The following is a 21,961-nucleotide window of genomic DNA, read 5'->3' on the forward strand; positions in this document are numbered from 1 at the left end:
GCTTGGCTCAATCATGCAAAAGAGGTGAAGATATTTGAAGTTGTCTAAAAGTGAGATAGAAATATTCATCCAGACCGTATACCTGAGATACTAAAGGAAATAGAGGTGTTGTGTTGGGAGCATTCTATTAAAAACCTTTTAAAACCAATTTGAAAAGACAAAACCCAACCTGAGGAAGAGACGAAGCTGTTGACTACCGATGACCAGTATAAGCCACTGAAAGCAAGAGGCTAAGGAAGTTACAGCTAAACATTCATGAAGAAATGAGGAGCCAGATTTTCAAACTGAGAACAATCCATTATTGAACATTCATTGCGGGTACCGAAGAGGCTGCATGGACCCTTCGGTCATAAAGCTTGCAGACTTTATCAGGCTGTGGAAAGCTTCAGTTCAAGTAACGTCATGGAAATAAAACCTCACGTGGATTTGAAAAGTTTTTTTTTTATGATGGCAGTCATCGCCACAGTAAGGTAAGTAACTACTGTGTATGATTGTATGATCTTCAGAATGGGCAAACACAGAGGGTTCTTGTTAGCATAGGTGTACGGCTACACATTAGCCTAGGTATATGGCTACACGTTAGCATCCGTGCTATGCCATGCAATAAATAGCAGAAAAGCCATGAGCTTTTAAGGTGTTCTGCCCTTTAAGAACCTTACTGTAGTGTGGTCACGAAATACTAATGTTTAGTGTTACAGCACGTTTTTTTCCGAACATCAATACTGCTTAAATTGTGGCTTTAATTTGAACCCAGTGTTGGTTGGCAGGAACCAATAAACTGCAGAAATGTATTGCTTCGGTTCTGAGACTTCTGGGATTAAACCGTGTTATAATGCAGGTCAATGATTAATTAATTAAACCTGATATGACGAGTTAACATTTAAACATGAAAATGGATATATAGAGACCAAGTTTTCTACAAATATACAAGTTTGAAATAAAGAAAAAAAATCCACTGTCATACAGCAAGAGAGAAAAAAAAGTTCTAATAAACGTTATGTATACTTTTATATACTAAAACATAGACTGGATTGCAGAAGACTTTGAAAGGCAGAATCCCCCAACAACCCACTCACAGACAATGAGTGTAAGTGTACCATAAAATAAAGATTATTTACAGAGCATATACAATTGTCCAAAAAGACCATATTTGTAATCCAAAAACATGCACATAATACACTATTTCATTTAAAATACCAATTTGTTTCATGTACGTAGATCCGCAAAGGATCTATAAATGTTGTCCACTTTGGCTGGATGCGTCGGTGACACGTAACGGCATCAGAGAAAAGGTGAAACGAGGTTTTAGTGTTGTCGTCAATGACTCTACCAAAGGCACCAGTATTAGAGGCCAATTATAAAAAAAGGCAATCCAAAGGCACAGTTTAAAATATTAATCCTGTTACTTTTTGTATCTGATTTTTAAAGAGTTAATGTACCAATACTTAATCTAGCTCTCTTTTACAACCAAGCGTCGTGATGTGTGTGATATTGTTTATCATTAACCTTGTTCCAAATCACCACTCATAAGAGACAAACTTTTTACACTTTTGAGCAAAAAGAAGTGTATTCAATTTGTTGCAGAGACTAACACAACTTTTATGTCTGTGTGCTAAAGATTAAGCTAGCACCAGTTAGCTAAGCCTAGCATAGAAAATGAAAGTGTGAGAAAACAGCTAGCTAAAGTAGCTAGTCTAGAGTGAAAATCTATCACCAGCGCCTCCAAAGCTTAACCATTCAAACATTCTATCTCATGAGTCGACTTTGTATGAAAACCGAAATAAAAAAAAACGGGGAGTTAGCTAGCTGTTTTCCTATGTTTTCAGTCTTTGTGCCAAGCTAATTTCCTGCTGGCTGTAACGTTAGCTTCACATTTAACGTACAGACACGAGAATGGTATCAACCTTCTCATCTAACTCACGGCAAGAAAGCAAATTAGCGCATTTTACCAAAAATCTAACTATTCTTTTAAGCTGAATAGCATGTAATCACCTTAAAAATAAAAGATAAGGCCTTTCTGAAATTACATTTTGGGGAGAGTGAGGGTTTTCTTTTGACAGTGAGTAGGATAGTATGGCACGTGTTGAAAATATTTTACTGCGATCTTGGCATCTTTAAATTACCGATTTTAAATTAACTATTTTATGTTTGGCTCTTTTGGTTGAATTAAATCCACTTTTGAATTGTCCAATTGCATATTGATGAACTGCTTATTTTAAATAGTTCTTCACACAAATTTTGTGCCAATTATAAAAAAAAATAACAACAACCTACAGTTATACCTAGTTGTCCAGCCCAATGTGAAGTGGCTAATAAATTATTCCAGCAGGTATGCATACTGCGTGTTGGAAATGATCACTTAGCTTCATATGACCTGAATAGAAAAGACTGTTCATTTTGTACAACAATCTTTTTTTCAGTAGACAAACTTAACTATGTACATTGATACCTTGCATGTTCAGATCCCTCTGTGATAGGAATACTGAAAGCATCTCCTTGTTTCGTGTACACAGCAAAGATTAAAACAGCCAGCGAGGAAGATCCGGGAGACTCAGAGCTCTAGCATGAACCTGATCGACTTAAACTGTACGTTGACTTTGGCAAAGCTTCTGATTGTGAATGTAGCATAGCAGCAAAATAAAACAAACTTTCCTGAAAAAAAAAAAGTTTTAAATTATTAAATTCAGTTACTGATTAAGCGTTGTTTGTAGCCTGGCTATCACCAGACCAAGCTCAATCTTTTAAGATTGAACATTAGTCTGGGGAGTCTGCTCTGTACTTTCTACTGCACAAGAGGCGTGATCAACTGGCATAGTTCAAATGACTCTGTACGTAATTGGATAGTCCTTCAACCAATCAGACGAACGATCTGGGTGACGTAGCAGCGACAGCAGCATCAACGGGTCGCTGCGCTTCGGTGGCCGCCATGTTGTAATGTAAACAAAAAGCTGCTTGCCGTCGCTTCTCTATCACCATCGTGTTAAACCCGCCAATAGCGCGCCAGGTGGATAAGCCAGTTTGTGATTGGTCCCCGCAGATTTGCAACGGAAGCAGGATAGAGCTGCAGGGCGAAATCAAATCGCCAGCAGATCGGGCTGGGTTTACCCAGTCTACGTTGTTTGGTTAATTTCAGAGATTTTTTCATGGATAGCTGCTTAAAAACAGAGGTGTAGATGTGTTTTGCTATGTCTATGTGTGTGTGTGTGTGTGTGTGTGTGTGTGTGTGTGTGTGTGTAAGCGCTACACAAAGTGAAACATAATGCTAGAAGTGCTCCTTGTTTCATAGAGGACGACACACTCCACCTCCAAATGTCTCCTTTGAGGACTGAGGGACTTGCATCGTCTTTCCAGCCCTGTAAATCGCAGTTCACAGATCTGCTTCAGGTGAGGGCTGCACAGTATGTGTTTGTTCCGTCTCTTCATAGCTGGAAACAATAAGGCAATGATTTCAGGCTGTCTTTGTGGCAAACCGGATCCCTCTCTGTTTTTTTGGTTTTTTTTGATTCTCTCGTTTGCGTTGTGAACTTTTACAGCAACAACAAAATAGAAACCAAGCCAAAAAAGTCTCCCTCCAGTGATATTCTATGCAGCATATTATGTCCATATGTTGAGGGGTTTTATAATTGATGTTTGTGATTTGATGAAGGGGGGGAGGGGGTGGTTGCTGCACTGTCAAATGTGAATCTGAGGAGGGAAGAAGGAGCTTAGTGACCGCCGCTGGAGCCTGGGGGGTTGTGGACCCAGTCGAGGACGATGAGTGACAAGCTGCCAATCATGAAGACGATTCCCACGACTAGGAAGACGGCCGCCTGTATAGAGAGAGAGAGAGAGAGAGAGAGAGAGAGAGAGAGAGAGAGAGAGAGAGAGAATGAGAAATTAAATGTGAGTTCAATGTGCGATGATGCACAGCGGGGTCCATTAGAAACTTCTGACGAGTCACATTTTGAAAATGTTATCCGCCCCTCAGGGGATGGAGTGAGGAAAAATGATACAGTGAGAAAGACGGGGTGTGTGTGTGTGTGTGTGTGTGTGTGTGTGTGTTTCTGCACACTTACCCCGATTTTCTGCGGGGAGCGGAACGGCACGGATTTGACCAGGCGGATGTAAAAGGCAGCAGGTAGAATAAAGATGAGCATAGTGGCTGCAGAGGAACCTGCACACACAAAAATATATGACTTGTAGAATTGTAGTTTTCAGACAGCTGCTATTTTAAATATTATATATATTTTTAAGATGTCACTTTTTTATGTTTACAGGCAAATAACATAGGAAAGTTTGCCATTCTAAATAAATAATTATCCACAATGCATGTAGCTTGTGGAAATGAATGAATCTGAGCATTATCTGAACTGCTGTAAGAGCGAATCAAGCGTTTACTAAATCCGAAGCTGAATTTTTTGTCACAACTGCAATGACCTTTTTTTTTTTTTTTTTCACGGTGCACCCGTACGTGCTCTTTTTGCATCACAAGATTTACTATTTTGTTTGCTTTTAACCTTATTTTTTCCCCCCAATAACCTTCCTCCCTCCCACAGCATGTTCACGCAAGCCTTTGCCTGAAACGCTATCTCTTGGCAACTCCTAAAAGGCTCATCTATGTGCCAACGTTAGATACGTATACGGCAGAAGTCCGTACTCTGCGTTAATTTCGCCCGTGATTGTGCACGTGAGTTGGATGGTAGCAAGGGAAAAGTTGAGGTCCGTGCGAGACCGAATTGTTCAAACTCCCTCTAGTGAATGTATTGCTTAACATCCATGCCAACATAAAAGACGGATGGATGGATGTGGGCATTGCTTGAAATGGACGTATCAATTTTCGTACATTTAGTACAGTTTGGAACACTCTGGACCCTGGTTTCACCAGGTGTAGGGAAGGGAGTAGGACACTTCTAATTTTCATGGTAGGCGAAAAGCCATTAGCCATTAGAGCTACACGTGCTAAACATGCAAAGACGCTGCAGCTTAATATCAGGGAGACATGTCTACATATTTGTAGATTTGATAGGTTTGTTGATCAGTGGTCACAAACAGCTCACGCGACTGCACAGCTGACTCGACCCGACACTTTAAGCTTTTGTGCTTCCAACGTCATTACTTAATAAAACGACCCCTGAACCGAAGGTGCTAATCGGGCCTCGACTGCCTGACTGCCTGTTTTATTAACTCACATTTGTCCATGTTGTGGGTTCTTCATGTTGCATGTTTTATTGTCTGTAAACGACATCTTCCTCGCCATATTGTCACATTTTGGGCCCTATCTTGCACTCAGCGCAATTGCCTTTGTACACCGACGCATGCATCATTCCTATTTTGCACCCGACGCACAGCGGACTTTTCCCTCCATAGACGCACGTCGGTAAATTAGGGAATTTCGGGGCGGTTCAGCGAAAAGAGGAGGCGTGTTCCGGCGCAAACGTTCCCTGATGCTATTTTGCAGTTTCAGAAAACAATTCCGCCACTGACCAGGAAAAACCTGGTCTAAAGTCAGTGGCGCGTTATTCAGATGCTATTTTAGGGGCGCATGCTTGGCCATAATGTAGCGTGAAAAAGAAAAATATTACTGAAAATGCGCTTCAGGTGTTTGGATAGGTCAAGAGACACATTACAGTACAGTCCTCAAAAAGTCGCAGCATTCTTTGTGGCTTGTTATGTTTTACACAACATTTCCATGAATCATGGATGTGTTGATGACATAAATGAGGAAATATTAGAGGACTTAAGGAGACGTGATGTTGAACTACGGCGGGATTGGACACTCGATGCGCTCCTGGTGGAGCGGTGGACGGAGATGGAGTGGGGGGGAGGAGGAATGGGCACAACAGGTGCAGGTGGTGCGTTTGGAGGCCCACGCTCCATGGCTGCAGCAATCCTCTCCAGACTTGAGGAGATGCGGCCGAGAGGCCGCAGCAACATCGGCACCCGGCCAAGACGGGCATTTATTACTTTGCCGCATCCTGGACAGCTCCCGCTGGCGTGCGCCAGGCAAATCCGCCGTCATAATAGCAATCCGCCATGGAACAAGCGCGCCTGCTCTTAAAGAGAATGTGAGATGACGCTCTGATTGGTTATTTTCACGTTACGCCCAAACCACACCTAGCTACTTCAGACCAACCCATTTTAGATTTGCGTCGGGCGCAAGACTCATTTATCCCGCCAACAGCACCCGAGATCCGCCCACAAAGCTACTTGCGTTTCACGTTTGATACTTGCGTTTCAGATCGTTAAAATAGGGCCCTTTTTTGAGTTTCTTTTGCAAAAAAAAAACAAAAAAAAACAGGAACTGTTAACAGAAAATCCTTGGCTGTTCGTCAAAGTGTTTGGAGGCGGGACTCACCGATGAAACCGAAGATGTCCCTGATGGTGGGGACGAAGATGACCAACATGTTGTTGAAGGCCAGGATGCCGGCGGCAATCAGCATGTGGCGAGCCCAGCTGAAGTCTCGATTGCTGAACAGCAGTGTGTTGATGGAAGTGCGGATCTGGGGGGGGGGGGAGAGAAAAACACATTGTATTGACATTCAAGTCTCTTTGCTTTGATCAGAGAAATTCAGACAAATCCGTTCATTTATTTTACGACAAAGTTGTATAAAGTTCACCATCAGCTGACTGAGATGAGAATGGGGGAATATGTAACAATCGCAGCAATTTTTTTGCTTGTGACTTCAGAAGTTATAAGTTTGGTTCGATAGAATACAAATGTATTACATTTGAGCACTAAATCCACTGAATTCAGCACTAAATCCAGCATTGTTAGTCTTCTGCGTACATACAGTCTGTCTCTGGCAAAGAAACAAACCATAAACAACAACAGTCTGTGTGTCTGCAGGTCTGTGCCCGAGGCCGAGTCCCAAACTTGGCCACTGTTTGAAGTGTGTCAAGTGCTACGGGGCTAGTGTGTGTACTTGTGAGACTCTGTGTGTGTGTGTGTGTGTGTGTGTGTGTGTGTGTGTGTGTGTGTGTGTGTGTGTGTGTGTGTGTGTGAGAAACAGAGAGAACCGGGAGATCCCAGCTAAGACGCCTGCTGCTGCTCAGCCACAGGCAGCCTGTTCAAGCCTCCAGTGGGTGAAAGGTTGCGGGTGTCAGGTGAAACCTGAAGCACCCGCAGGCCTCAAAGGGAAAGGTTACAAGGGGCGTTGCTTACGGTGGCCATTCAAAAAGGCAGGGCAGGATTATCTCCCACAGCGTAATACAAGCACGGGATTGCATCAGCCGGGAGTGAGAGGAGGGCGGGCTCGCCTGCATGTGGGGTTGGGGGGGTGGGAGGAGGGCAGCTATTGTCATATCACCGGTGATTTTTCCTTTTTAGCCTGTCTTCCTTCCTCTTTTACTTGGCTAGACCCACATTAAAAGACAAATGAGGGCCACCAGTCGCCATGACAACACATTTAATTACAGCTCTGGCAGACACTTGTGTGTGGAGAATGAAATATGAGATGCAAATGGACTTTTAGGGAAAGTAACTTCTTGATTTAGTTTACCTGAAAAGGACAAAACAATCCTTTCCTTTTTTTTTTGGCAGAACACCGCATGCCGTCTTTGTATCCTTTCAAGTCTGACTTAAGCACAAGATTTATGTCCAGTTAGCATGGGAAAAAAAAAATCACATTAACTGGATTTTCTGCACTGTCAGACTGAACCAAGTGACCTCCATCACGACTGTCATGAGGTCTGCGCTTCACTGTCCACTGCCAAAAAAAAGTTCCCCCACTTTTAAGCCCAAACTCATTTCTTGTGGGAGATATTGACAATAATTTAACTGCATCTTTCCTAAAGTTATTCAAGCGTGCCCCCTCCACTGCCCCCCCCCCCCCTCCCTCCCACCAGCTGTGACATAATTAGGCCAGGCTTGGAAAACTAGAGCCTGGATGCGGCATTTCTCTCCAAGGCTCCAAACTATCCAGCACCCGACTGTTACCTGGCGCAAAGCCTTTGGAGTTCACAGGGTGATGTTTGCACACTTTTTGCCCCCTACTCTTTACCTGTCAAAGGCACTGCACACACGTACACACACAGAGGAAGCTGATGGACTGGAGTTGTAGGCAGCCAGATTCACCCATCCACATCTGGGTTCAGCCAGTTAGCAACAAATCAGGGGCTTAGGTCTGAGCTATGTATGTAAGCTAGTTCTGCAAAGGAAGTAGCTGAAAACAAACCAGGTGCACTTCAGCCTATTTACTGCAAACTATGATTGCGTTTCCTCTCTTTGTGCACATTTGCTGGTGCAAGTACATTCAAAGCGCGAGACCAAGTAGAAGACACTCTGTGACAGCTGCTAAATATAACAGATCCTGGGTGTGAACTGAAACTACATAAGGGAAAAGTCCCTTTCAAGTAAAAATATCAAGTTTTTTTTACCACATCGACACTAGTCAAATTAGGCTGAAAAAAAAAACACACTTAAGAGCAAGACAGATCCCAACCATGATGCCATGAATGTAGAAACAAGCTCTCTAGTGGTGACGCCTATAAAACCTCCCTCTGTACATTTAATAAGAACCATTTTTGGGCAGCCAGGTTTGGAAATATCTCGTTCTGGTGTAAATCCTCCTCCAGCATGACACTTTTTTTATCATCTTTTTAGCTCTTTAATGAATCAGAGAACCCCTCCAATGGCCTGTTTGAACTCTGACCTGAAAAAGCTGACGTGCATCTGAACCAAAATTAATGAATAAACAATTTAAACGCTGATGAGGAGGAGAAAAAACAGCAAAAAAATTATTTTTCACCACCTGGCAACCCCAAAATGTTTTCTTAACAATGGCTATAAAACTGGTAGACATTTCTTGCTATCATGGTGCCATTATTAATAGCTAATGATTATAACTGATCTGTAAAGCATTAGTAAATGTTTTATAGAGCAGAGTTAAAACCTACAAACCCTTTATAAAAGGGTGCTTTACTAGAAAGAGGGACTGAAATATAAAAAGGAAGAACACAAACAGCAGTTACAGTTTTTGGCAAAGAAAGATGTGCATGTGTTTTGCACACAACTTTTCAAACTCCAAATGTCAGTCACAAGTTTAAGATAACTGCAGATGTTTATACTAATTAAGAGATATGACAAACGCAGTGTACGTTGGGTTGAATAATGCTGCCTATAGCACGCAAGCTAATTCTTACTAGCTAATTCGCTAGCTAAACTTCAATCGCAGTGTTTGAAATGTTGATGTAACTATGAGGTTACTGTTATGTGAAAGAAAACCAGATAGTACTAAGATAGTTCCACTTTTCTCTGTTTATTTAAGAAAAATAAAATCATTAGCTAACTGCAAATATTCAAGACTGAAAAACAAACCAACTGCTAGCATACAAGGCTTTGGAGACAAGTACACTGTAAAATATTACAGACCCATTTAGTTATGTCCACTTATTTCTTATTTTTAACTGAACGAGCTTATACAAGTTGTGGATTTTGAACTCAACTTTATGAGTTTTTGAAAGTTAAACTTGCATTTATTCATTGGGTTCACTAATTAAAAAAATGTATGTGTTGATTGAACTTGGGTATGTAAGTTAACTAATCAGTTGAAAAAAAAGCATGTGTGTGTGTTGCAACATAAAAGAGCTGCCTTTCGAGTTTAAAATAACTTCCACGGCAAAGTTAAAGCATGGACACAATAAATTAATTATACAACGCCGATAAGTGATGTAGCCTATTCAAATTTCTACTAAAATAAAACACGTGTTATGGCAAACAAGAAAGCACTGGTGCCACCAGCGGAGGGAGTACCTGTCAACAACTCATCTCAAATTGAAATGGAAAGTTCTTTTCAAAAGTCAAATGTTTAGCTCCGCCCACATTTAGCCCAACCCCAATCTGCGTACTGCAGTCAGGACTGCAATTGGTTCATTGGCTGGCCAATTCCCATGATGCAAGGCGGTAAATAGAGTTGTGTTAAAAAATTGAAAAATTTGCAGTTTGTTCGAAATACAAATGTAACTATATGAATTCCGTTTATTAAACGTGTGTTTAGAATGTAGTGTTTTGTTGCCTGGTAATTGTCATTGTTGTGCTGGTTTACATTTGTAACCATGAGTTAAGTGACTGTTACGTTTGATAAGAAGAGCTGGAGTATTATGGTGTTAGACGTTGAGCAGTAATAGGCTTCCTTCAGCTGTTGATTGGTGTGTCACTTCACTAGCGGCCACTTTATGTCACGCAAGATCAGCAGAGAGGCCACTATTTCGCACGGGGCCCCGGGGTGGCCCCACCCAAGCACCCACGCTGTCTCCACTATAAATGTGGTTATGTTGTTTTAACTTGAAACTGTGAGTTGAAATAAAGCAGAAAAGTATGTCTGTTATACTAGGCAAGGAAGGTTTCTTGCATTATTAATGAAAATAAATTATTTGTTTTAACTTAAAGTATGAAGTTAAACCAAGTAATACAAAGTCAAATCAACTAAAAGAACAACTTTAACAAAACTAGAACACTGTAGTTACATCAACATCATTAACTTTAATTTCTAAGTTGAAACAAAGGCAGTCTTCAAGTTGAGTGAACTTCGATTTTCAAGGCAGCAGGGGAACTTGCATTTCCAAGTTAAACTAACTTGAAATTTATTACAGTGTACTCAAGCTAGCGCTACTCAAGCGTTAGCTTGACATTGTGGATTAAGACTGATATTTTACTACGTTGTGGTAAGACATACAGGTGACGGTGGCGCTGTAAATCAGCCCGTTTGCAGCCGTCTCCCATGGCTTTACTTTCCAGCTGGAGCCTGAGAACTGAAGCATGTTTGACTCCACATAAAGCCCTTTCATTATGTACTGGATCCTGGCAAAGCCCTGTGTGAGCTGGCCTCTGTTAGCATCTATCCTTCACGTGACCGCACACCCATACACTCACACTATACACTTTCATCCCCCAACACATATCTCCAAATGCACACTCCCACACACACACACACACACACACACACACACACACACACACACACACACACACACACACACACACACACACACACATACATTCTCTCCTCTCTCATACAGAACTTCCCCCACTGGAGCCAAGGACAGTGACAGACAAAGCTAATGTTAATCTCTCGCTGAAGGCCGGTAGCAGTTTCCATGCAAAATGAAGGTCAGGAGGATTCAAGGCGAGATTCTCAAATGTCAAACGGAAACTTGGCAGAGCGAAGACGCGACCGAGTAGTTCTTTTGATCTGATGCCTCGCATGCATCCAGGTTCGCCAATCTTCTGACCACGATACAGCAACAGCGATTAATTCACTACAAGAATAGTGACTGTCAGTTAATTAAACATTCCCAACTTTGCACAAACGCACATTCCTAATCAGAAATTCACGCACAAATCAACTTTGTTCCCCACGCCACAAAAGAGTAATGGCTAAGGTCGGCCATTTTGTTCACATTGCTGTCTCCCAGCAACTAAAGCTTAAAACCAACACTGACTAATGTAAAGCAGGCTATGACTCACATCTTTTGATAGGAATTCCATGCAGGTAAAGACAAGCAAAAACCAGTTTAACACAACTAATTTGATTGACTTTTTTAAAAGCGTCATAGCCGATTTGAGGCCCATGAGCACACAGGTTTCTGCTGTAACAGTGGGATAGGAACTATAAACCCTTGCTACGTTTATGTATTTTTCTTTTCACTAAGCTACAATTCGCCACAGCTGCTTCGAGGCATCCCATTTCAGTCTTGTGTTTCTCCGTACTTATCAAAATTGTATCTCCTCTGTTATCTTAGTCCTCCTCCCTCTCACTCCCTCGGCATTTCTCTTCTATATTTCAATTACATTTACAATCATTGTGAGTACCACTCCATTTGAGAGAGTTAGAGTATCACATATGAATAAGTTGTGCCAAAGACGGAAAACGTGCATATGACTGCATGTTTGCAGTTAACCAGGCTAACTGTGAGGTTGTCATTTTGATTTTCTGAGGAAGTATCATCTCAAAGAAAAATCCAAATTGCTTTCCTTTACAGATATTAGTATTCCGTTTTGCAATTTGGTTTAAGGTATATCTGAATGTGCCCCCAAAGTTATTCTTTTAAATATTTCATACCATATTGCTTATAAATTCTTAGAGGTAGGGTCATAACTCTTGAACACACATGTAAACTGGGCAAACCTGTACAAAATTAATAGATTTCCACTTATAGATGGCACTGCAGCAACAATGAAGCCAAATCTAACTAAATTAAAGAGTCACATCTCAGTGGAATCTGACTTCCTTTCCATTATGTACAATTCCATCTTGGGCAAATTCCTAAATTTAATAGAGAGGGGCTTAAGGTATTCTTCCACAGCCACCATCAGATAATCCATAGAATGTTCCTCACTATCTTTGATGCAGATTTCCAACAATTCTATCACAGCGCATTTAGAGGATTGTGCTCTGGCGATGGTTTGTGTTTCTGTCTCCCTCCCCTCCCCTCCCCTGTCAGCCAAACCCCCACCCTGACTCACTGGCTCCGCCTCCCTATCTCCCTGAAGGTAGCAGTCAGGGTGAGGGTTTTTCCACTGTCCACTGCCTGTAAACTTCCACTGCAGAGAGAGGGGGATCCTATCTCAGTGTCTGCCGTGGGGAGGGGGGAGGTGTGTGTTTGTGTGTGTGTGTGTGTGTGTGTTAGAGTAAGAGGGAGAACGGGACCATCCACATCCAGCGTAATAACACAAGCATCAGCTTAACGGCTAAAATGTAACAGAATGTGGTGACACATGAATATCAGACAGTGGATATATAGGAGCATGTTTATATTCTGTAACTATGTAAATGTGTGTGTGTGTGTGTGTGTGTGTGTGTGTGTGTGTGTGTGTGTGTGTGTGTGTGTGTGTGCGCTGTGTCAAGCCTTAACGTGCAGTCATTGCTGCATCATTCTGTCTGCTTCCCTGTGACTGAATATCCACAAATCTGCCGCCCCCTGGTGGCTGCTTTCGGTCGCTGCAGCCATTTCAGAAATGATTCACAAATTAGCAGCTGCTTGGCTTTACTGTACATAAAACCAAGTGTGTGTGTGTGTGTGTGTGTGTGTGTGAACGCACTGGAAGTTAAAACGGGTCATGAAACTTCCTCTGGCCAGCAGCCGTTTTTGTTCCCCCCCCCATGTCAGACAGGGGCCACGCTAAAATTAGCCCATGAACATATATGGGGCGGGAAGTAAGAGGAGTGTGTGTGAACGAATGTGACAGAGACGATAAGTTTGGTAGCTGGACATCGCATGCACACGGTTAACCTGTGACCCCAGCTTGTGGGAGAATGGGGAAACTAAGTAAGAGAGGCTTTACAGTTAGGATCTTAAAAGTGTATGTAGGCGTGTGTGTGTGTGTTTCGACGTGATTAAGAGGTGTGGCCGTTTATGACCTCAGCCTGCGTGCTCTGGGATTTGAGATGACGACACAAGCGGAGTGCCAAACCGAACAGCATGTTCTTCTTTCTTACCTAGCTTCCAGGGGAAAAAAACAAGCTGCTTCCAGAAAAAGACAACTAAAGACTGACTCGGCAGCAGACACAGAACGCTGTCTGTCAGCAGAATGACTCAAAGTGGCAGTGACATTCCACTGAATGAATGCTTTTACAAGTCGCTGGTCGGCGTCGGGCGGAACGCAGCGGCCAGATATGTCTAATTACAAGGGTGGTGTAGGTTTGCGTGCACTCTTGACGCGAATCAAATTATATCAGTGCGTAAACAGGCTCAATGAAAGACGAAAAGGAGGGCAATGCTGTAATGAACATCAGTGTAAAAGCCCTAGAAATGAGCCTATAACATGATTGCAAGTAAAAGTCCTGAATTTGAGAGTATCCTCAGGAAAATGTACTTAAAGTATTAAAAGTAAAAGTACTCAAACAATTTAGAAACTGGAAACCATCAAAACAGTTCTGTTGTTAAGCGTTGGACTTGCAGGTCTATGGGGAGCTTGGGGAGTTCTTATCTGGGGAGTCTTAATCTGTAAAGTACCTAAAGCTGTCAGATGAATGGAGTGGAGTAAAAAGTACAATATTTCTAGTAGAAGTAGAAAGTGGCACAAAAAGAAAAGACTCAAGTAAAGTACAAGTACCTTAGTACAGTACTTGATTACATGTACTTAGTTACATTCCACCACTGTGTGCCGCCTGTTTTTCCTCAGAGAAGACTAGCCAAACAAACATATTGGGCTTTTTTAAGAGACAACAAAAGGTGTTTGTGTGTGATGTACTCACAGGGAACAGCACAATGGGGACAGTCAGAGTGACGGCAGTGAGAACAGCCAAACGCACCAGCAGCAGCAACGTGTCAAACTTATACACTTTGGTGAAGGTGTGGAGCAACTCGTCCTCTACGTTGTCTGTGTTGGAGGAGAATCAGAAGGAAAAACATGGAACAATTTGTTAACGAAAGGTGACAGATGCTGAGGCAAAATCTACTAATTACTAGTGTCAAAATCAAATTTCCAGGATTTGTAGGGGACATCCGCAAGATCCACGCTTTTAGATGGCTCAGATGATTAACTGTTTAACCATTGACCGACAATAAGAATTTTTAATGATTTAATACTTTCAGTTAAACAGTTAAAAACAATTATTAAAACAAACTTATTTGCATGATACAAGTAAAATAAGCCAAACAATTCTTAAGTGCTATTTAACCTGCTAGTAAAGGGAGCAAGTTGCATTTTAATTTGCTCTTTTTTTGGTGTGCCAGTGGCTCTGAATGCACTGAACATCGTGGCTATCCTGACCACTGCAAGTCCACAGCTGTCCACAGCTTTCCATAGAAAGTATGTAGTACGGAAAGTATGTCTGACTGGAACTCTGTCGGTTAACAGTTAATGATCGGTCAGTCTCGCATTACCAGAACTTCCTCCACAGCGCTGCGGAAGAGGGTCTGGCTAGTCCACACAGCATTCCGGGATGGGAGAACAACGTTCTCTGGTTTATTGCCATTTCTTTAACCCAATCCCAATTGTCTTGGGCGGCGCCAAGCGCTGAACGGAGCCGCGGTGCCTCTGCAAAATAGCCTCGGGAAGGAACTTGTTTTGGTTGAACGTGAACGTTCAAAAGTAGTTTTAGTCGTGCAACAGAAAACTAAGATTGGACAGATAGTCTAGCTAGCTGTCTGGATTTACCCTGCAGAGATCTGAGGAGCAGCTAACCAAAGTCCTCAGAAATCCACCGGAGTTTAGAACGCCAACACAAAGAAAGCGGAAGGTAACAACATCGGGTGGAATTTCCGGTGGCAACGGAGCAATCCCAAGAAGTGGAACGACGTGGATATAGGCTATTGATCGGTTAACGTGGGTTGGCTATCGGCCAGAAAAAAAAACTAAATTAGCATGCCTACTTAGATTATTGGTCAATTAAATGGCGTTGATTAGGGTTTTTTTCTGGGATTTCAAAGCAAATCACTGTTCCCTTTCCACCTAAAGTAAGCAGTATTTGTTTTGCTTTGTCTTGAATAAGGGACTGATATCACTTAACTATCTATCTGTTTGAGGCCATTTTTTTGTCTATCATTAGAGTTCATTATTACCGCTCTTGTGTATGGATGTTCTTACCATAGAAGGTGAGGTAGCCAAACAGGGCTGACAGCATGTACATGATGAGCATAGTCAGGATGGACAGGTTGGAGACGTTCTGCATCTTTTTCCGGCTGCGACTGTAGAAACAAGATACACATTTAGAGAGGTCACGTCACTTTTCAGAAGGTATGAAGCCGCACTCGAGACTTGCAGTAAAGATAAAGATAAATATATGCAGGTTGATACACTTCTCATCATCCAAATAAGACTATCATATGGCTCGATAGCGAGAAAACGGGTTTCATTTGGGTGAACTGACCCTTAAAAGGTGCTGTAGTTGAGAAAAAAGAAAAGAAAAGGTCCACACTGCTCTCGCAGACCGTTCCCCACTCATCAAATACTGGCGCTTTGTCACAGCCCACAGCGTCACCCCCACGTAGGCCGTGCCGTAAATCCCGCCCCCCTCCATTTAGGCTGATGGGACATCGGCCAGACAAAAAAAATAAATCTAAGTACTTGCAATTCATTTTTCCCTAAAAGCTAGTTTCAGGTCATTTTAGGTAGTGTTTATTTACGCTGATGTTTGTTTAAGTGTTTTATTCGTTATTTGCATATTTCGCATCATCGTCATCTTGAGTAAACATGGCTGAAAGCGAAACGGAGGAGCTGGTGAAAAAGACCGGTGCAACATCCATTATTTGGACTTGGTCCGGATTTAAGCCGCTACAACGGAGCCGTACCATGGAGCCTTTCATCAGCCTGACCATTCACTATAGAACGTATAATGTGCTCGGTCACTGTTTTGCACTTTTTACCGTGCATGGCATGGCACTACTGTAAAGAAACTTTTATACTTGAAATATTTCTTTAGTTGAGTATATGGCCTTATTCTGGAAGTATCTTCTTTATTCAAAACAATTATTGTGCTTTCATTTTGCACTTTATTACATTTTCATTTGAAGTATCTGTGTTTGCACAAAAGGAAAGAAACCCAATACTTGAAGCTTTTTCTTTGTTAAAGTCTCTGCAACTAGTGCACTTGAATTTTATTTATCTGCAACACCATGTTGTATAATTACAGTTTTGCACAATAAATGTTCTCAAAACTACATACTACGTTTCTTTCTCTTTAAAAAAAAAAATACATTTAGCAGTTGGGCTTTCCTTAGGGCCTATGTAACCTGGTCTGAAATGGTTCTATTATAATCTATATATCGTGATATATATCGTTATGGCAAGAGGCTGCAATGTATATCACAATATGGATTTTAGGCCATATCGCCCATCCCTAATATACAATCTATGGTACAGCCCCCATTAAAGTTTATTTTAGGAGATGGTGATGGTGTTCCACAGCTTGATGTAGAGGGAAGAAGCGCACTTACTCTTTCAGCTCACTGTAGATAGGCAACACTTCGGGATGGCAGACAAAGGCGAAGGCCAGGATGGGCACGGTGTACGCCGTCTGGGGACAAACGATGCACAGAAAGATTTAAGACACAGAAATTCAGCTTCAGGCAGTCCAAAAACAAGTTTAGCATGTTTACCAAAAACATGCTAACACGTTGATTTCAACATTGTATTTACTCCGCCCCCCCCCGACCCTGTGCCTTCATTCCTCGAACTGCAACTGGCATGTGATTTAAACGCCCATTATAGCACAAAAGAAAGATGTAGTCATCTCGTGAAATGATTGCCTACACTTCTTCAACAATGTGAAGATCACAATCTTGGTTGAATGAACATGGGAACATAATGCTATGTGTCATATTCTTATCCTGGTTTATGATCAGGGCCAAGCAAAAACTGGCTAAATGAACACACACAACACACACACACACACACACACACACACACACACACACACACACAGATGTCAAAACACACCTTAAAAACCACACCTTTACCTAACATGTCCAGGCGAATACTTGGCAATCAGCTTCTGTTGGATTTGTAGGTTTTAAGATGCATTCCTGTGTGTGAGCCCAACCTTCTGACATTGTTTTTTTTTACAAACGTAGAGCATTTATGTGGATTGAGCTATGTTTTCTTTATTTAATAATTTACCTCAATATTGAAATCGCGATTATTTAACACGATTCCTCATTGCTAACGTCTTTTGGGAAGATGGTGCATTTATTGAAATAAAAAAAAAAACGGTGAAACAGTTAAACAAATCAACAGTGAAAACGCTTTGAAAGGGCAATTAACCTGAATACTTTTCCCGTTTGAAGACATTTTTTTGTTTTATTTCATTCAGAACACAAGACAAAATAAGAGTTTACTTGCGAAACGTAATGTGTGTTACGTGCGTTTTTCATCGATCACACGAGATTGTGATATCTAGGAGCCGAAATCGTGATCGCGATAACATTTTTTGATTAATTGCACACCCCTACTTTATCCTGCCCATCTTTTGTCTATCCATTGTGCCTGCGAGTAAATGACACACCTTGATCGAACCCACTGGGGCTGCATTTCAAAAGCCCCACCCTTTAAACCTTCGCAAATGAGACTTGTTTATGGATGCACATGATATGACAATGAACTCGAACAAGTTGGACGAATGTTTGGCGTCAGCGAGAGTTGAAAGACAAACAAAAGGTATCCGTGACAGCATTACAACGTAACTTAAGCTTTTAAATATTGTCTCGCAGCACGCTGACACTGTGTATAAGAAGGCCCGGCGGCAGTTACCTATGAAGATGTTCATGATTACATTGGGGGTGGCGTCTGAATATTTTCTGTAAAAAGCTAGGCTATATGTTGAATAATATTCATTTTGTTGCTTGTGTGTGTTTACCATGTACACAATGTCTTCTTTTGGCAAGGTTTGATGCATTCTCATGCTTTCGATTGGTTCTCCTGTTTTGAATTTGCAGCGCCACCCGTCTGTTAGCGTTAGCACTACCAGGTTTAAACATTTGGAAATGGTTAACAGTTGAAAACATTCATTAGAAATTTAGAAAAGTAATCAAAATGTAATTAAATGTAATAAGTTACATTAGTCTGATAAAGTCATTTAAATAGTTACACTACTATTACATTTTAAATAGGGTAAACCTGTAGTCGGTAACCTATTACATTCCAAAGTAACCTTCCCAACACTGTTTCTATTTGTATCTTTTATGTTTCTTATATATGTATTTTATGTCGTTTGAGCCTGCCCCTGTCAAAGACAAATTTCTGTCACTCACGACCGACAAAAAAGTTGTTCTCATCTTATCTTATCCTATCCTGTAGGCTAGCACTAACCCCATCGTACCTGTGAGTTGAAGACAAAGTATTTGGGCGTGCACATCTCCTCGTCGTTGGGGTGAGGCTCGACGTGGACGCCGGTGGAGTGGTGGCCGTCGTGGGTGCCGAGCACAGCCGGGGAAACGTCGGCCCGGGAGAAATCTATGTGCGCCGAGTTGTTTAGCGGGTACAACCCCTGTATGTCTGTGGCGTTCATGCTGAGGTTGGCTGAGTGGTGGTAAAAGAAAGGAAGAGGGCAGGGCAGCTGGGTCTTCTTGTAGATCACCTGGAAAATAAAAATATGGAGTCACGTTCCGTTCGTCCGAATGAAACGAGAGAACAACAAATAAAGGAAATTCACGACAAAAATTCTCTGCTTGCAACAAGAGTTGGCATTGTGGCATTTTTTCCAACTAGTCTCCACAGCGCTGTGGAAGAAGGTCTGGCTAGTCCATATATAATTCCAGGATGGGAGAAAAACGTGCTCTGGTTTATTGGCATTTCTTTAAACCAATTACAGTGGTCTTGGACTTGTTTTCCAATAGACTGGTACTAGTTCCACATTTGTCTACATCAGTAGGGAGGACAGGGTCAAGCAGCAGCTAGTTAACAATCTGGTTCTGCTATGTTGTTGAAACTGCATGAGCTTGAGGGCAGTAGAAACAAGCTGTAAACACAACATTGACAGCGAACCCTTTCACATACACACAATCATTGGATACATTCTTAAAGGGGAACTACGCCCATTTTAAAAATGCACGCATGTTATTCCTATGGTCTAATGTGTTCACACTGGCCGTGTAAAACCGCTTTGCGCTACGTTACTACTGAAATATTTTCAACACACGTTGATAAAAGAACAACGCAAAGTTAGCGTGTTCTTGTCATTCGCTTCGCCCGCCGCGAACTTGCGTCTATTCGCGTCTTTGCAATGACTTTGTATGTAATTCCCGCCAAGCAATTTGCGCGAAACGTGGGTGGTGTGAACACAGCATAAGACATTTCAAGAATAAATGTAAACGTGAACAACCCTCTCCCAAATCTACTAACTGTGTCTGAATCCAACATTTTGCTCATGAAGTTTTTAGAGAGCTGAACTTACCACACCCAGGAAGAAGACCATGCAGGAAAGGGAAAAGCCGCTGGTGTAGCCCAGGTAGCCTGAAGAGGAGAGAACATCAGTGATTGAGAACATCAGTGAAATCAAAAGTAGATCCGCCCTAGGTGTTTTAAAAATTGCATCGAAATTCATTTTTTATGTCAAACGGTTACACATAATCGTTACACATTACATCACTTTCAACCGATTCATGATACATCGTTACATCAACAAAACATACATTTGATATGAGCGGCAGTTTAGATTTGACCTGCAGTGGGAATCAAACCTTTAATAAGGTCTGGATGGAACAGAGATCAAACATAATACCCACGAATACAAATCTGACTGAAACACCAAAATCAGAAATGCTGTTGTCATTTATTCAATGAAATTGAGGTTTTGATCCTGTTTGCTTCTTTATGTCTAACTGGTTTAATCACATAAGCTGTGCAGCAGGCTCAGTATGTAGTCTTTCTGTAGCTCAGCAAGCTGAGGCGGATCTGCACTCATAAATTACATCTGAGTGTTGGAGCTGACTGCACGCTTAATAGCAGGGTTCCCTTACAGTAACTCCTAATTGCCAGAGCTGACTAAGGGCTCCACTAGTGTTACATTACTTCTGGTTTGGCCAAGTTGCATACAGACAGCTGCAAGAACTTGCAAAGAAAAAGGATCCCAACTACAGGAAGTGACATAGATCCTGCTTCTGAATTAGTTCTGAATACTAAATTACAGAGCATGTGGTAAAATAGTTGAACAATATACAAAAGCGAGGCAAAGTCCCTCCCCTTCCGGAGGACCACCATGGGACCTGATTTTGAGAGAAAAAAAATTGTACGGCAGTAAACGGGGAGAGACTTTGAATTGTGATATGATGTTGGTCAATTGAAAAAAGTGTTTGCAACTGAAGAAAGTCTCAGTTTGTCGTAAGTTTGTCGTATTACCGCTTAGTTTTGTGTGAAACCGCTCAGTGAAGTAAATATCTCGTCTCACATTCACCAAATTCACCTTGCTTGCTAACTAGCCAGCTAGCCTAGCTTGATTCCACAGCACACGTAACATCACCTTGCTTGCTAACTAGCCAGCTAGCCTAGCTTGATTCCACAGCACACGTAACATCACCTTGCTTGCTAGCTAGCCAGCTAGCCTAGCTTGATACCACAGCACACGTAACGTTATCTTACTTCATGTGTTTTATTCAGCAAAGTTTTATCAGCCCGGGAAGAGAAAAAACGAGCAAAATCTGCTGCTCGTTCAAGTAAAGTTACGTCCCGGTACCAAACAGAAGTATCGCAGCTTTAGCGAGACGTCGCCCATGCAACTGTGAAGTGAGTAGTCTTTGTAATTACGTATTTTTTCACAGTCTTGTACTTCAAACAGTTTTACGACAAACTGAGAACTTTCTTCACTTGCAAAATTATCTTTTCAATGGACAAACGTCATATGTGTAATTCATGGCTCAATTCAAACGGGATCAAAAAATAACTAGTCTCTCCCCGTTCACTACCATACATTTCCCGCCTCCGAAATAAGGTCCCATGGTGATCCACCGGAAGGGGAAGGACTTTGCCTCTCTATTCACAATGGCTGGTGTAAAGTGAGTTCCTACCCAGATTTTTAAGGATCGATAAAGGCAGAATGATTCCAATGGACACAAACACCACCAGGTAGTTCCCGTTCAGGTACCATTCACTGCAAACACATCACAGGGGTTAAAGCCTTTACTGTAAATACTGTACACACACACAATAGTTATCTTCTAACGCATGCACACACACACTCACCCAGAGATTTCATCTAAACCCAAGAAGGCTCTTATCACTTCAGGTAGCTCATACTTCACGATAAAGAGGTAGCTGGACATGGCTGCAGGACATGACAGAGAAACTTCAGTCAGACAGAGAAGCTACATTACATGCACATATAGTTTTAGCAATTTTATTACAGGTCCCATATTGTAAAAAGTGAGATATCCATGTCTTTTGTAAATATAAAACAAGTTGAGGTGCTATTTAAATACTGTGAAAGTATCAAGTATCAAAACGGTCAATCCGCAGAGAAATGCACACAGCCTGTATTCAGAAATTGTGCCTTTAAACGAGCCGCCAGGACTTCCTTACGGTTGTGATGTCACAATGTTTTTTAAATAT

At 41.7% G+C, this 21,961-nt stretch overlaps 1 protein-coding gene across 2 annotated transcripts in view; it reads right to left on the bottom strand.

Moving 5' to 3' along the window:
- Positions 1 to 3,456: 3,456 nt before the first annotated feature.
- slc38a4 (solute carrier family 38 member 4) overlaps positions 3,457 to 21,961 on the bottom strand; it is a 52,489-nt gene continuing 33,984 nt past the window's right edge. For both annotated transcript variants that reach the window (XM_039792250.1, XM_039792248.1), the window contains exons 7-16: positions 21,596 to 21,677; positions 21,421 to 21,503; positions 19,812 to 19,870; positions 18,738 to 18,995; positions 16,858 to 16,937; positions 15,509 to 15,609; positions 14,175 to 14,299; positions 6,335 to 6,479; positions 4,056 to 4,153; positions 3,457 to 3,809 (exon numbers count right to left, since the gene is read on the bottom strand). In XM_039792250.1, coding sequence (XP_039648184.1) covers positions 3,705 to 3,809; positions 4,056 to 4,153; positions 6,335 to 6,479; positions 14,175 to 14,299; positions 15,509 to 15,609; positions 16,858 to 16,937; positions 18,738 to 18,995; positions 19,812 to 19,870; positions 21,421 to 21,503; positions 21,596 to 21,677 — 1,136 coding nt within the window. In that variant the 3' untranslated portion in view covers positions 3,457 to 3,704. The remainder of the gene's footprint in view (positions 3,810 to 4,055; positions 4,154 to 6,334; positions 6,480 to 14,174; positions 14,300 to 15,508; positions 15,610 to 16,857; positions 16,938 to 18,737; positions 18,996 to 19,811; positions 19,871 to 21,420; positions 21,504 to 21,595; positions 21,678 to 21,961) is intronic.

Source organism: Perca fluviatilis, chromosome 23 (genome assembly GCF_010015445.1).
Source record: "Perca fluviatilis chromosome 23, GENO_Pfluv_1.0, whole genome shotgun sequence".
NCBI lineage: Eukaryota > Metazoa > Chordata > Actinopteri > Perciformes > Percidae > Perca > Perca fluviatilis.